The sequence below is a fragment of the Carassius carassius genome, chromosome 40 (assembly GCF_963082965.1).
Source record: "Carassius carassius chromosome 40, fCarCar2.1, whole genome shotgun sequence".
Classification (NCBI taxonomy): Eukaryota; Metazoa; Chordata; class Actinopteri; order Cypriniformes; family Cyprinidae; genus Carassius; species Carassius carassius.
In genome coordinates, this window is record NC_081794.1 from 28,099,921 (window position 1) to 28,116,949 (window position 17,029).

The following is a 17,029-nucleotide window of genomic DNA, read 5'->3' on the forward strand; positions in this document are numbered from 1 at the left end:
AGTTGCCAATGACCTTTGATATGTGACTTAGTCTTTATACCAACGTTTGTTTTCATCGATGTCTTGATTTATTTCAGATGAACTGTATATGATGGTCAGGAGGGTGTTACTTAGTTACTTCTTGAACGTTTACAAAAAGTATGCAAGTGATGTTAAACTCGTGCTGAAAGACTCTTGTCTTATTTCTGGTGTTTGAATGTAGTGAAGGGGTTTCTGTGGGAATCAGGGCTCGTTTTGATGAGGTTTTCTGTGCTAGGTCATTAGGATTTTAATTGAGTGTATTTATAGATCTCTTCGAGCACAGAGGATTGAACGACCTCACACGTGTTTGATGGAGATGTACAGAATCATAAGGATATTATTGTGTATTATTATAATGCTCACTGCTTTGAACTCCTCTGAACATTTCCATCTAGTATGAAGTAAATTATAGTTAATCTGAAAACAGCAAGATCTAACAAAACAGATTAAAGAAACTAGTTTTCATCCAGACAGTTGATGGTTTTCATACGCTTCGTAACACCATCTAACAGCAGTAGAGTTTAATACCTGCTCGACATCGGTATAATTTCATAATTTCAGGTTCATTGTGCATGAAAATGCCATTCAAACCCTTATGAACTGTATTTTTGCAGATGTGAGTGTTTGACGAGGTTTTGGATGCTCTGGATTCGTTTGGATGCTCATCATTTATCTGCCATCATCAATAAAATTGACAGATTAAACTGAAATGAGACAAGTGGAGTTTCTGTCCAAGCCTTTAATAGTAATAATAATGATAAACATTATCATTAATATAGTTTCTGGATCCTGATCAGCTCATTCTTACATTTTAAATGCAGCTATATATTTTAATGTATCAAAATAAGCAGTAAATATTTAAACATTTGGGAGGTGATATGAAATGGAAAGGTTTTTTCATATTTTCTATTTTTATTTTAATATTGTTTTCCAATTATTTCTTCATTTAAATCCATCTTAATTTTTTTATTTAAATATCATTCATGTATTTTAATTAATGTTTAATCATATATATATATATATATATATATTATTATAATTAATTTCTTCTTTTCTCATCTTTTCCATGGACTTTCTAGAACTTCTTTATAGCCCCCTGAATAATAATAAAATTTGAATATAAAATATTTCGGATTTTTGCCTATTTAAAATGAATTAATAATCATATTAATTATTATTATTTACATTATAAATAAATGTCCAAAAAATATGTAATTATTATGATTAGTAGTAGTCGTATAAACATTTACATTATTATTATTATTTTAAGCTAACCCTGAGAACTGAAGAATACTTACTGTATACAGTACGTGTTAATACACATCACCAGTCAAAGTACTGGTTAATAAAGACACAGTAAATACTGTAAAATTGTGAAATATTTTTACAATTTTAAACCGCTGTTTTCGGTGTGAATCTCTGTTTAAGTGTAATATATTTAGGCGAGGCTTAGCGGAAGTCAAAAAGCTTCAACATGTCCCGCCCAATAATTAGAAATGGCCCATTTTTCCCCCAAATATTTTATATTATTGCATTGCTTTGCTGTTTTCCGTTATGCGAAGTTCTGTCTGTTGTTAGGGTGACAATGAGGCTTACAAATATATATTTTAAAGCCGGTTTGTCTGAGTGATTGAATCTGAACATGATTAAGATGACCAATCAAATCAAAGTGGGCGTGGTTTACTCAAGACAAGCGCAATTCCCAGCGAGTGAGGTAAGATGAAAGTAGTAAAACATTTCATATTTGACAACTCTTTTAAGATATAAATATTAAATGTATGACAGTATTATACAGTGGTGCAACATACTCAACGTTTTTTTTATTTTTTATATGTCTGTTTTGAAATGAAAATATGGTATCGTTTCAAAATTATTGTAATTTCTAACTGAATGAGACGAGGCTAGAAACATTTTGAGGTTTCTACTTATTTTAAATATAAGCATTTTATTTGTATTTTAATATTTTTAGCAGATATTTTCAAATTATTACTTTAAAACTAGAATTTCCTTCACTGTTACTTCAACAACAACAAAAAGACACGGTTATGGCCTATCCACATATTCAAAACATGTATTTAAAATATTCCAGATTTCAGTGCAGCAGCTTTATTAAAAAATGTATACCACAAATACATATTTGAAATGTATTTTCAGAAACAATCAATAGTTGGCCCCATTAACAATTAAATACAAAACTTTCAGTTATCACAATGCATGTTTTCAGTTGAAAAACCTAAACAGATGACTGCACATGTTTTCTGTTCTGCTGAAATATCAGTATAAAGTCATATTTTGAATGCTAAAGTCAGGCCGTCTCCTACAGTTAACATGCTCAGCTGGATCCTGACGTCTCGATGGAGCTTCTTGTTCAGTTTATCAATGCTGATGGAGTCGATGTCTCCTTCTTCTGGGTTCACCACTCGACCGCTCCACAAAACCTAGAGGATTGGATTTGATTTGAAAGAAATTATGACTTTCATTCATCCAGGATGCATTAAATCGATCAAAAGTGAGAGTAAAGACATCTATGATCACACTACCAAAGATTAATCTTGTGATTTTGAACTTTATGTGCTTTGAAGAAGGATGCAGAGTAATAAAATCTTTTATGGTCCCCCCCAAAAAAAATATTGGGCAGCAATTCAGCATTTTTGAATGATTTCTGATGGTGAATGTGACACTTAAATTCAAGCTTTCATCACGGAAATAAATTAAATTTTAATATAGATTTATATAGAAAACAGCTACTTTAAATTCGGAATAATATTACACATTTTTACAGTATGTTTGATCAAATAAATGCAGCTTTGGTGAGCTGAGGAAACAACTTTTTAGTGTACATTATATTTCATGGGACACTGATGCTTAACACCACTCAATGGAAGAATTTTGTGTTTATCTCTCGCGATTCTGAATTGCAAGAAAAAGTAGAATTGGGGGATAAAAAGTTGCAATTGTTTTTTTGTTTTTGTTTTTATATATTCTGTGGTGAAAACAGGCTAAATATGTCATGCACAAATCAAACTTTTTAGACTTTAATTCGACAGTAAAAGCATGCTTTATGATGTTTTTATAGTGTTTGTTTTATGTTGAAACGAGGAACAGCTCTCAGAAATGCATCTCCGAGTTTAAAACAGAAGTTATTGTAGAAGCGTGAGTGTGAACAGACACGATCACTCACGTTATCTATAGCGATTATTCCTCCTTTCCTGACCAGCTGCAGGGATTTCTCATAGTAGTTGTCGTAGTTGACTTTGTCAGCGTCAATGAAGATGAAATCAAACGTCTCTGCTTCTCCAGCGGCCAGAAGCTCGTCTGATAACACACACATTATAAGATCGAAACACACTGACATGTTCACCTTAAACACACTTCATATTCATTTGTTTTAATATGAAATAAAAAAAAACTCTTTAGACTTCCAGATGTCAAATCTCACATCAAATGAGAGCTGAATGTACATCAATGTAGATTTTAAACATTTTATCTTTTTGCACTCTTCTATGTAAATACTCCAAAGTATAATTATTGTATGATTCATGTCAAAGGTAAATTATGTGTGAAATGTGACCCTGGACAACAAAACTTAAAGTCTAAAGTGTCAATTTTTCAGAATTAAAGTTTACACATCCTCTGAAAGCTGAATAAATAATCTTTACATTGATGTGTGGTTTGTTAGGATCGAAAAATATTTGGCTGAGATGCAACTATTTGAAAATCTGGAATCTGAGGGTTGCAAAAAAAATCTAAATATTGAGAAAATCATCTTTAAAGTTGTTCAAATAAAGTCCTTAGCAATACTTATTACTAATAAAAAATATATTTATGGTAGGAAATTTACAAAATATATTCATGGAACATGATCTTTATTTAATATCCTAATGATTTTTGGCATAAAAGAAATTTCTATAATTTTGACCCATACAATGTATTTTTGGCTATTGCTACAAATAAACCTCCAGAGACTTCAGACTGGTTTTGTGCTCCAGGGACACATATCAAGGTCATATTAATGTCACTTTATAAAAAATTTATTGCACATCCAATTTATTTCCATAAAAAATAATAATAATAATAATAATAAATAAATAAATAAGTAAAATAAGGCCATAAAAGCCAATTTCATTACTTGAAATAAAATGAATGTTGAGTGTAGTATATCTATATATCTATATCTATCTATCTATATCTATCTATCTATCTATCTATCTATCTATCTATCTATCTATCTATCTATCTATCTATCTATATAACCTATTTTATTTCAGCTAGTTGCCAAACCAATATTTTTTTTACTTAACTTTTAACTAACATTTTAACTTGAACTAAAATAACTGAAATAAAAAATTTATACAAAATATATAAAGATATTTAAAGTAATAAAGGAGAAACACAAACAAATTCTTAAATTTTATATAAACTATTTAACCAAAATTTTAATAAAATATAATAGTATCTCAATGATATTACATTGATTTTTCTTTATCCGTCAGACATGATTCACAACCTGATGTGAATGTTATCTAAAGGTTAATTTGGATATAAATAAGTTCACAATGCTTAAAAAAATCCAGATCTTACCCAGAGTTTGCAGTGCTGGCTTCAGACGCACGTCGATTTTGTCCTCGACACCGGCCTAAGAAGATTTCAGAACATGAAGATTATTAAATACATCATTTTAATCTTTACATAATGTCAAATCCAGGAAATAATCGAGCCTGATTGCTTAAAGCTGAATTTTGAGATCCAAACACTTCATAATATAGTGGTTTATATATATAACAAACTCAATGCAGGGAGAATATTTAAATCTGTAAGCTCTCAGTCAGCAAACATATGAATATTAAATTAATTTAACTGGGGTTTAACATGGTTATTTATTTACTATCTTAAAAGTCTCAGGTTGAAATATTAACCTACATAAAGGCAGCGCTGTTAAGTCTCTGATAAGCACAGATTTATGTGATTGTGTAAATGTTATTAAGTATTACAGTATTCGGTACCGATACCAGTGAAAATCCACGGTTCTCGGTACCAATTTCGGTACCAAAGCAAAACACAAAAATATGCTAATTAAAAAAAATAACTTTTTATCACTAAAAATAAAACCAATGCCATTCTTTATACTTATTTACAATTGTGTTTAAAGTTCTTCTACAAGTTATATAATTATGAAAAACAGTAAACAAGTTTCACCCAAATTTAATTTGTCTTTTAATTTATGAAATTTAAACACATTTTATTTTTTGGTAAATAAAGGGGATTTGCTATTAAAATTAAAACATGGAAGAAATATTGTGTGATTAATTTTTAATTAACAGTAGTAGCAGTATCACATACATTTTACAAAATAATAGTAATATTTCTAGCACAATGCCTTTATGTAAAAATTAATTTGTAATGAATGCATATTTGTCATTTATCTGAACTTAAGACTGGTGGTGATGCTTAAGATATTTTTGTTCATTGAGGGTTTCTGTAAAAAAAAAGAAAAAAAAAAGTAATAGATCATAATTATTATTAAAAGATAATACTACTACTTCTACTACCATACTAACAATATACAATGCACTATGGAATGATGAGCTGCCGGTTCATGAATATTAATCACGTTGTCTGCGTTCGGTCGAACTGATTTGCTGAAATCAAAACAGCGCCAGCCAATGTAATTGCCATTTGCGCATTAGCTCCGCCCACTACCGGAGAAACCGGCAAATCTTCTGCTTGTTCGAAAATATGAATAATTCTAAATGAACTACATTATTTTGACAGGAGAAGACAAAGAATATAGTTTACATGTAGCATGTCGATTCAGCGTGGTAAGACTCTCGCTCGCTCTCTCTTTGCATGTGTGAGAAACAGAGCTATCAGCAAAGCGACGGCGAGTCGTGCTCCTTCACACAGAGTTTACAGTTCGGCAAATACCATAGACAGTAAAAGAGGCAATTACAGGTGTACTGTGCGTGCATTGAGATGAATTGAAAAGTACAGATCGCTTGATGGAGAGAGAACTGTGAAGCGCTCAGTGTTCAGCGAGTAAAAAAAATATATCTGCGCCAATCTTATAATAGCCTCGAACACACACACACACACTGGCGAGTAAAATCTAAGAATGTATTACCAATGAGTGATTTACTCGCAATGTAGAGGCTATTTTGACGGTTTTCCGTGAATACCTTTAAATTGACACTGGTTTTACTCAAATGAAACGGTAAAATGCTTGTGAAGTGACTCAGAACAGTTCTGGTGATGTTGTATGTCCTCATTATTGCAAGCGTCATGCGCTTCAGTCTATGTATTAAACAAACCATTCATTCATTCACACAGAGACGCGCAGAACATGCAGGATGCAGATTTCAACCAACTTTTGCGGCTTAACATTTACAGATACTGCTCCATATGGAGATTTGATTTGATTAATTTATGCTAACTTTGACAAATTCCGTGACTGTCCATATTAAAATATACGTTTCTTTTTCATGACTGGATTTTGGGATTCCGTCCGCGTTTCCTGCTTCGCGGAAATCATAGCGCTGTATGCATCCAGAACCGGGTTTGAACGGGTCCTCGGTACCACCGGTACTTACAGAAACCTGGTACCGTGACATTTTCATTTTTTTAGTACCGACTTGGTACCGAAGTACCGGGACTTTTGACAACACTATTCAAGTGTGCTATTAGTATACTTCTTTTAAACTAAAAATAGGAAAGTATGCTTTTAGTTTACTTTTTATGTACTTCTCAGAAATATACTTTAATTAATTAATTTAAATTAATAATTAATTTAAATTTTAATTAAATTTTAAATGTAATTTAATGTTTTAATTTAATTTAATTTAATTTAAAATGACATTTAAGTATACTTGACATATACTTCCAAAACGTCAAAATATATTTGAGCTGTACTTGTGCTCCTAGAATCTGTGTTTTCATTGTTATACTGTAGAGGGCGCTAGTACACATCTTCTGCACAGAATTTCCAAAGAAACACAAGTGAAGAAGAAAAAAGAAACACCAGATACTAACACATGTAATCTAACACAATCATCTGACACGAAAAAGCATCAAAACTGTAACTTTATGGAATAAAATGTTGATCGTTGAAGAGTAATAATTACAGTCAAGCTTTGGGGTGTTGATCGACTCCATCGACGTTTTGATTATCATTCTGAATCCAATTCATACTCTCTTATTTCAGATTTATGTTCAAAATTACCCACATTACAGTGTTTAAAAAAAGAATGCATGATTCTAGAATAACGTGTTTTTGTTTAAAAGCAGATTTCTTTGTTCTTTCTTTGGATGTGTTGTATGTTCAGATATTCATATAACAAAATTTATGCTAATTTAAACCTAAACGTAACTGTATACTTAAAGTATGATGTAAAGTTCACTTAAAGTAAACTTATGAGTATACTTACAGTATAAAACTACTAAACTAGTAGTTTACTGAGTTTATACTTCAAAGTGTACAAAGTATTTGATTAGTAAACTATTAGTATACATATGTTCACTTTTAGTATAGATGCAGTACAAACTACACACATGGAGGTAAACTAGATGTGTACTCAAAGTCTTCTACTGTCATACTTAAAGTACACTTAAATAAATTTATTTTAAATTTATATACTAGAAAGTGGGCCAATTTAGTCCCAAGGAGTATTGAAACATGCACTTACAGGTATACTACCATAACACTGATATTTGTATACTTGCTACATAAAGTTTACTTGATTTTTACTTAAGTATACTTAATAAAATAAACCTGAAGTATACTACGTTTTGGTAAGAGGACTGATGAAAACATTCGACAAATGGAAAAAGTCAGAAGCAAAACTGCTTCTTGCACACTAAGAGCCGAAATGAGCATGAATAGAGATGTAAATAGAGTTGATCTGTATCTCACCAGTCTCCAGAAGGGTCTGCCGATGTTGATGTATTCTTCACTGACGTCACACGCGATCAGTTTCCCATCTTCAGGCAGCGTGAGAGCGATACTCAATGCATTATACCCCGTATAAACACCTAAACGCACAGATTGCTCAGACGTGCACGCTTTATTATATGATCTTGAATTGTGCAGTGTATTATGAAGTGCATACCGATTTCAATAGCTTTCTTGACCTTGATTAAACTGGCTAGATTTGCCATGAACTGCGACTGCTCACAGGCCACCATGATCATGTTCATCTCGTGCTCCATGGTTTTCTAGAGAAATAATTAAGCACATTACTGAAATTAAGTTTGGTAAGCAAGCACATTCACTGTAGTGGCGAGAATAGTCTTGATACCTTTACATATTGTTTGGATTTTATCTGCACATTTTTGGACGCCATTATGCACAGAAATACTAACCTGGCGTAGTTTTTTGAGGGCTGGATGTTCCCTCAGAGAGTGATTGAGCAGGTACTGCATCACTGGGTCATCTTTCCGTCCCACGTGACTCTTACCTGACGACATTCTAAACACTTTAGATTTGCGTTTGCCTTTACAAAGAGGAAATCAGAGAAAGAAATTCATTTTGGATACACTGCATGGTATATATATTAGAGGAAACTCAGCTTATTTTAATCTTCTGGCTGCAGGTGGGATTCGGTGCAGATATTATTATTATTATTTATTATTATTATTATTATTATTATTAGTTGACTTTTAATAAATGTTTTTGTTATTGACTTAAAATAAAATAAAAAAAAATAATAAAAAAAACTAAATAATCAGGCAGTTTAATTTTACTAAAACTTTTTCAATTTCACATGCATTTTTTTTTTTACTACCAATATTATAAAATGTATTTATCTTTTTGCAGTATCAACATAAAACTGATTTTTGTAACCTACATTGGGTTTTTTTGTGCACTACCACATGCAATTTGTTTGAACAATTATCATAAATAATTGCAAATTAGCGGGTCATATTTATTATTTGCAGTTTCAACCTAAAACTGTGAGGTTTGCGTGTTATTTTCACCACAATGCGTCAGTTGCTTTCGCTGTTGATTGCACATAATAATCATAAACATTTAGCTTTTTTTTTTTTTTGGAAGGCTATCTATAAAATGGTACAATGCACTTTTAATTAGATTTTTGTTATACTTCTTTATTTTCTGAATGGACACTTTAAAAACGATGAACAGTTTCCCACCAAGCTTATACTTTTATTAAAAAAGACAATTAAAAAAGTTACCACGTGATCTTACTTTTTTACTGGTTTCAGTTGAAATGTAAACAGTTTATTCAACGCTCTTCATTTTTGATATATTCATTAATTGGTTGCGGGTTCTTTAAGTGCAGCATATTGTATCAAAGTACACACACTTCCGGAAAAAGAAGCGGGTCACTTCCCCTGTATTTCTGGGGGTTCCCGGTCTCGGCACTCACCCACATAATATCCTGCTATAAAAATCACCCCCAGCGTCGCTGAGCCTATAAACGCCTCTTTGGAGAAGTTATGAAATGACATTATTATTATAATCACTACCTCTCTTCGTCTGAAGCTCTTTACATCTGACAGAAGTGAGCGCGAGCGCGAGCTACACGTGAACGCGCTTACCGTAAACCGCACTGTTTGCGCGTATCACACATCATGTCTGACTAATTTGCTTTATTATTATTACTGTTATTATTATTAAATTAGGTGACATTTACGAGGTATGATACGTCCATGTTGAAATGTTATTTTGGCAGCAGTCTGATTAATTATTAATATAATATTTAAGGCGATGTATTTGACTATGACCTGCAGTTCTTAGTCCTTATGACTAAAATAAAGTTGTTTTATACTATACTTTTATACTATGCGTGTTTGTCTGTGTGTGTGTGTGTGTGTGTGTGTGTGTGTTTAGGCCAAAACTCCGACAAGAACATAATATTTTAAATATTCACATATATTTCAGTGTTTTAAGAAATTAGTTCTGGTTTGTGTTTGCGCTTAATCTCGGAGAACTACGGCACGCGCGACTTCCAGATCACATGACACTAGCACTATTTGTTTTTTGTTTTTACATATTATTTAAAGCGTGTAAAACAATAACAAAGCAATACTCATGCGCCTCTGACAGCTCATAAAACATGTTAAATCGCATTTGCGTTATAAAAAAATTATGCATGCGTGTATTAACAGCCTTAAATAAGCCGAATTCTTTATTCGACACATGCACAACCGCACAGCACACCGCGCGATTATCATCAGATATTATAAGCGAGAATCTGCATCTTGCATTAAACTCCAGTAAAGATGTAAAGCTGTAACTCACTGTGAGTAAGTGTTTCTTCTCTGCTGCTGCTGCTGTTCTCTTCTGTAAAATGGCTTCAGTTTGTGGGTGGAGATTGTCTGCTTGATGTATATTAAACATGACACAATAATCCGTTTGTTTGGAAGCAATGCTTGGACAAATTAACAGACAGTCAGTTATTCCATGAAGTGCACCGAACAATCTGCTGTTGAGTTATATCGAAAGAGATGATTTTTCTCTATAATTAAAATAATTTATTAGATCATTGATAATAATTTATTAGTATCATTAAATTAATATACTATTGTTTATATGTGTATAAATGTATATATAATGTATTATCGTTGTTATTATTATCTTTAATTTAGACATTTATACATTTTTTTAATTTTACAAATTATTTAACTATCTATTATTTAAAATTTAAATGGTTTAAATTAAACATTTAATTTATTCTACTAATATTTTTAATAGAATAATATAATATATATAGAATCATTTATTAATATTATTTATTTTTAAGCTTTTATTACTTTTTACATTTTAAAATGATTAAATTTTACCTACTATTTATATCTATATATTATTATTATTATTATTATTATTATTATCTTTATACATTTTTACATTTGACAAATTATTTAACATTATCTAATAAAGAAAGAAAAATTATTAACATTTTTTTATAATAAAATGTAAAATATAAACAATGTTATATATCTACTATATTTATATAATTTCCATTGTTACATTTTTTAATGTAAAACTTTACATTTTTAAATTTGATAAATTATTTCCACTAAATAGATTTTTTGTTATTTAACATTTTAAACATTAAAATCTAAAATATAAACAATGTTATACAACTACTATATTTATATAATTTCCATTGTTTCATTTTTTTATGTAAAAGTTTTTAAAATATTTAATGTGTTTGTATTGCCAGGCATAGAAATAGTATTGAAATCTTTATCTAAAACGCATGTCTAGATTTCTCCTATTAATAAAGGACAGTGTTTTTAATGCCACTGACTCAACTTGTGGATGTTTCTAAAGCTTTAATGCATTCTGTTAGTCATAGACAGCCTTGAATCTTGGCATATAAATCAAAGCTGTTTGGTTAGTGACTGTTTCAAATATTTGTTTAATTCAGATGAGGAGTGGGTTATATAACTGTCTCACGCTTTCATAACAACACATTTCAGGGTAGCACTGTATTTGCTGTCAGCTTTGGGAATATTAAGTCAGAACATTATATTATCACTGATATTAATAGAGTAGTTTATAAAGAAAGTTTGCAGGATTGAAGGTGTTTTTTCAGTACCGTCATCACTGTAGCAGCCAGCAGGTGGCGCTCTTACACTGTAATGCATGAGTCTGAAGCATATTGTGCAGGTCATGATGACTTGCAGAAGTTTGATTTACAGAAATACATCACCAGAGGCAGAAATATCGCACACTATCCATAATCCAGTTTTATTTTCATCATAAATGAATGTGCACTCGAACTTTTGTTTCCAAAGTGTGCTTTTTGAAACTCTAGACTCAAGGAATGTAAAGTCGTTTCAAGCTAATATATTTGGCAAAAAGCAGCCTGTAAATGCTGTAAATCTCCTGTTGACTATGAAAGACTTTTCTGTTTTAAACTGATAGTGATATTTCATTGCAATAATTTACAACTGCTTTGTGATTGCTCTTCTTTTCTTCATTTACTGTATATGATGAACTGTGATTTTGACTTATTTTTTTCTTGCATCGTTTGCATGTTTTTTACCATATAGGTGATTTATACTGCAGAAATTCTGTTGACCTATATATATATATATATATATATTTATTTTTTGAAAGAAATTAATACTTTTATTCAGCAAGGATGCATAAATTAATCAAAAGTGGCATTAATAATATTAAAAAAGATTTATACTTAAAATAAAAGCTGTATATTTTTCCTTGAAGAATCCTGAGAAATTAAATGTAGATTTATCTTATTGACAGCAGTAATCATGCAGAAAATTCAGCTTTTTCACAAAAATAAATGACATTTTACAATATATTCAAATAAATAACAGCTATTTTAAGTTGTAATAATATTTAACAATATTAGGCTACTGTTTAACTGTATTTTTTTGCAGATCAGAAGAGACAAAAAAATACTTGACCCCAAACATTTGTAGCAAGAAAAAAAAAACTTCCTTTTTTAAATTAAATTGTATTCACTTCCATGATTTTTAAGTCACATTTCTGTGAATCACATGAATTAAAAACCCAAATCAGTACTAAAAAAAGCTCACAAGTAAACAAAAATATCAATGTGACAGCCACACCTCTCAAATGATTAAATTATGTGTTATTCTAAATGGCAATGTTTCATTCTATTATAACATTTTGAATATACGAAGTCATTTTAATGCTATAACATTCTATAATATTATTTTTGATCAAATGCAGCTTTTATGAGCAGAAGAGACTTCTATGGTGGATTTTTTTAATATCCAAATCACGGACAGAGCACTTGTTCTTTACTGTTTAAAAGATGATCCTGTCAATCAATCCTCGTGACAGTCGAGCAGAGATCAGAAAGCATGCTGGGAAGAGCTGGACAGAGTGTCATGTGATCGATCAGGTCTCAGGTTCCAGGTTTTTATGGACTTTTCCTCTGGATCGACTTCAGAGCCGTGTGTCAGAGTGACTTATGGGCTGAGAGCGGGTCCAGAGCCGAGAGCCCAGCTGGCATCCATCAGCACAATGAAAGCAGTAATTGAGCAGCATTTGAAGGCTGGTATTTGTAATTAAGTCGCTGGAGCCTTGATTTCTGCTCGTATAAAGGCGGCATTGAGCTGTTTCTGCTGAGTTGTGCATGTGTGTAACTCAAAGCGTTCCTCTGATCTCAGATCAGGTCAACTGTCAGTGTTTCCATGCTCTCCTGCTGAGATAATCATGCTGCTGATTCCCAGACATCAGGTTTGATGTCACACTGATATCACACACTCTCATGCATCAACAGTTTTCACGAGGGAAAATTACTGATTGCATGGTGCTCCAAATAAAACAAGCTATCTGTAACATATTCTGAGAACATGTTTGTAAGTAAGGCTGCTTTTATTATTTACTGCTGAAATGTTATAATTAAAAAGAAGTAATTTTATAGTCAAATATTTTAGTTTTTATTAATAAAAAATATTAATCACCTTTATTATTTGTATTGATTTGGCATTCAAAGAAGTCCCAGTTGTATATATAGGACTAATTTATTAGTATTTTAATATGCTTTGGAGGGTTTTTCAGTATTAGGTTTATTGCAGTTTTATTGTAGTATTATTTATATACTATAATAGTTTTTATTCATATTTTTAATTAGCTTTTGTTTTTGTAAAAAAATTTTAATTAATTTTTTTAATATTAAATGGTTCTATTTTTAATTTTTTTTGCTATTTTATATGCTTTAGTATTTATTCATATTTTTAATTCGCTTTCATTTTCATTTTAGCTTAAGCTTTAGTCATTTTTATATGTGCTTTTTTATTAAGAAATTAATCTTATTATTCTAAAATTTTAAACTAATTTTTTGTATTTAATTTTTTTTCCATCAATTGTTTTGTATTATTTCAGTTGGCACAAAATATTTGTAGTATTCAAATATAGTTTTTGTATTTTATTTTATTTCTTATATTTACATTTTTATTTTGTCATTTCAGTTTAAGTATTTTTTTTTTTCAGCAAATTGCCAAGTAAATAATTATAAGATTCAGTTTTTGAATTCAAGTTTTCATCTCATATGAATATATTCAGCTTATTTATATTTTTAATGAAAAACAAATCACAAATATTTATTGAAATCGCAAGTAACACATTGAATAATTTTTTTAGTAGAAAAACTGAAATAGTATTTTCTTGTAAAACACACTTCGATGTCTTTTAAACAGTGTTATAGTTAATAATAACACTTGTTTATCGCAGACTTTAGTGTTGTGTTAAATAGACAGTGGTCTGGCCTCTTTTAGATGAAAGCCTTTGCATCGTGAAACCTATTTTTATGCCGGTGATGAGCACTTTTGTTGACGTCTGTAGTTTTTAACATTGTATAATTGAATTACAAATACAGCTATGAACCGTAAAATTCACATCAGGTCAAAAAGCATCCAGTCATGTCTTTTTAAGAGCTCCTGCGTGTGAGGCTTCAGTCTGAAGCGTAACTTTAATGGTTTTTCCTCTGTCCCCGTGAGGTCTTCACATCTCTTGTGCTCATAAATGAGTGATACTCAAATAATATTTGTGCTTTGACATGTTGGCTATTCAGAGCAGAGGTCAGATGTGGCAGCGCTCTGCTATATTTGTTTTTATGATGCCATATTTCGTGTTTATGTGTTGCAGAAGATTCATGCGGCTGTCATTGACGTCTTATTGCAGAAGAGCCTCGTCTGCTGTAGTTTCCACATGTTTGCAGTGGCTCTGATGTCTCTGTGTTCATCAAGAGACAGAACCATCCAGTAACAATGAAGACAACAAAATGTCTTTAGCATAAGATCACAAACACATTTACTAAGATCCCTAGAGAGAAAAATACTAACTGTTTGCATGGTGCACCTAATTTTATTGCACATAAACGTGGATTTGCATACAATGCATTTTAAATATTGTGAAGATATTTTATAGGTTTATTAAGCTTTGCCTTTATAATTCACTGTAAATATTTTATATTTAACAATGCATGCTTTATAGTTCCTCATTTTTTTTTTAAATTAGAAATATGAATCACGTTTATAATTTATGTTGATGCATCAAAGAAGTTACCATTTCAGAATTAAATAATACACACTTTTATCCATTGATCAAAAGATTTTAAATAAATGTTGTTTTATTGAACTTTCTATTCATTAAATAATCCTGGAAATAAAAATCTGAAAAATGTTCCAGTAAAATCATTTAAACATCTTTAATACAACATCATTTAAGGATAATAAGACTCATGTTAAGAGAAAGCTTAATTTCTAACCATAAGTTAATAAATTAATATTTAGTGAGGTTGTGAAAAACAAATTTAAAAGAAAAACATATTGTCTGAAGAGTTTTGATATATCTTGCACTATTTTAAGTAAGTAAATCTGGTTTGATGTATATTTTGGTATTTGACCAGATTTTTGTGCAAAGTTAGTGAGTACAGTTTAAATAAATTATTTTTATTAACTGTGAAAATAAAACGCATCACATTTTCCACAAAAATTTTGAGCGGCACAAATGTTTTCAACATTGATAATAATCAGAAATGTTTCTAATAATCATGATATTATTCTGATTTCTGAAGATCATGTGACACTGAAGACTGGAGGAATGATGCTGAAAATACAGCGGAGCATCACAGAAATAAATTACACTTTAACTGATATTCACATAGAAACCCGCTATTTGAAATCATAATAATATTTCACTATTTTTACTATATTTCTGATCAAATAAATGCAGCCTCGGTGAGCATAAGATGCTTAAATGTAACAAGGAGTGATGTTGATTTGAAATGAGTCTGAGATGGAGTGATGAAATCGTTGTGTTTAGCCCGAGACGAATGTCTCGAAGGTTTCTGCTAAGACACACATGCAAGCGTTTAAAGAGACAGCGCATCAATCTGAGTGAAATATTGCTGTGGTGTCTTTGGAGGGACTGTCGAAAACAGCCCTGGGAAAGGCTTTGAAACACCTCAGCGGGGAGAACTTGGACTGCAGTTTTCGACCCGAAGCACGAACATCCCAGCATTAAAATACTCTCTAAATTATGGTGTGTGTGTGTGTGTGTGTGTGGAGCACTTGTCGAGACTTCATCTATCTCACTCTCTGCACATGTGTTCACTGTAAGTGTTTCCATGTGTGCCCGTGTTCAAGTGTGTGTGTGTTTGTGTATTTGTATCCAAATCTGTGGCTAATTTTCAGTCTCTGCAGACTGGGAGAAAGCGTCCCGTCATTAATCACCTGTGCTTAATGCTTCAGAGGCTTTAACACAGCTTTCCACATCTCATCATGTCTTTCCAGACTGTTCTGAGGAGTCAGACATCACTATTTCTACAGCATCAAACAGACATGAATTACACTTCAAATTAGTACCCTCAAATTTGGGAGTTTTATTTAAACCTGACAAACTTGGTCGGGAACCGGATAGCAACGCAGTGTATTTTGTGGGACACAGAAGCACAGCTGTAATCATTCTGTAAACAGGGCTTCAGAGTGAGCGATCGTCTGTGTATCATCTGCGTTATTTGTGTTTTGACGACAAGATTATTAATGCAAGCCAGGATTTCACTCTTTTAATATGTGCCAGAGTGTTTAGTTTTGTCCGTATGTGTATGCTTGGTGATTTACACCAAACACACATCATCCTAATGGTATCTCTGTCTCGTTTTCCAGTAAACGTCTTTAAAACAAGATTGAATTAAAGGAGCAGTTCAGCCAAAAATGAAAATGTATACTCACCTTCAGTCCATCCGAGATCAAGTTTGTTTCTTCATCAGGTTTGGAAAAATGCATCAGTGTCTCATCAATGGATGCTCTGCAGTGAATGGGTGCCGTCAGAATGAGAGTCTGATAAAAACATCACAATAATCCACAGCACTCCAGTCCATCAGTGAACATCTGGAGAAGACAAAAGATGAAACACATCCAGCATTAAGATGATTTTAACTCAAACACATAGAGTCTATAATCCATAATAACACTTCCTCCGGTGAAAAAGTGTTCTGGTCTGAATCAGGAGAGAAATCTGCACAGATCCAGCAGCGTTTAAACAGCT

At 31.5% G+C, this 17,029-nt stretch overlaps 1 protein-coding gene across 2 annotated transcripts; it reads right to left on the bottom strand.

The window, feature by feature from the left end:
• Positions 1 to 2,075: 2,075 nt before the first annotated feature.
• LOC132122508 (catechol O-methyltransferase domain-containing protein 1-like) lies at positions 2,076 to 10,378 on the bottom strand. 2 transcript variants are annotated; one of them, XM_059532867.1, is made up of 7 exons: positions 10,277 to 10,378; positions 8,377 to 8,507; positions 8,124 to 8,229; positions 7,928 to 8,046; positions 4,603 to 4,657; positions 3,203 to 3,336; positions 2,076 to 2,459 (listed from the first exon to the last, which is right to left on the bottom strand). In XM_059532867.1, exons 2-7 carry the CDS (start codon positions 8,479 to 8,481, stop codon positions 2,307 to 2,309), a joined length of 672 nt encoding a protein of 223 aa, XP_059388850.1. In that variant the 5' UTR covers positions 8,482 to 8,507; positions 10,277 to 10,378; the 3' UTR covers positions 2,076 to 2,306. The 2 variants fall into 2 exon arrangements, with proteins under 2 accessions (XP_059388850.1, XP_059388848.1); XM_059532865.1 differs by lacking the exon at positions 10,277 to 10,378 and adding an exon at positions 9,402 to 9,544.
• Between the last annotated feature and the right edge of the window lie 6,651 nt (positions 10,379 to 17,029).

What these genes read in the sequence shown, in the direction of transcription:
- LOC132122508 (XM_059532865.1), bottom strand. Translation starts at nt 9,483, where the DNA reads ATGTCATTTCATAACTTCTCCAAAGAGGCGTTTATAGGCTCAGCGACG. An exon ending in CCCTCAAAAAACTACGCCAG is followed by an intron (nt 8,230 to 8,376) that starts GTTAGTATTTCT and finishes TTATTTCTCTAG; the next exon opens with AAAACCATGGAGCACGAGAT. An exon ending in GCCAGCACTGCAAACTCTGG is followed by an intron (nt 3,337 to 4,602) that starts GTAAGATCTGGA and finishes GTGTGTTATCAG; the next exon opens with ACGAGCTTCTGGCCGCTGGA.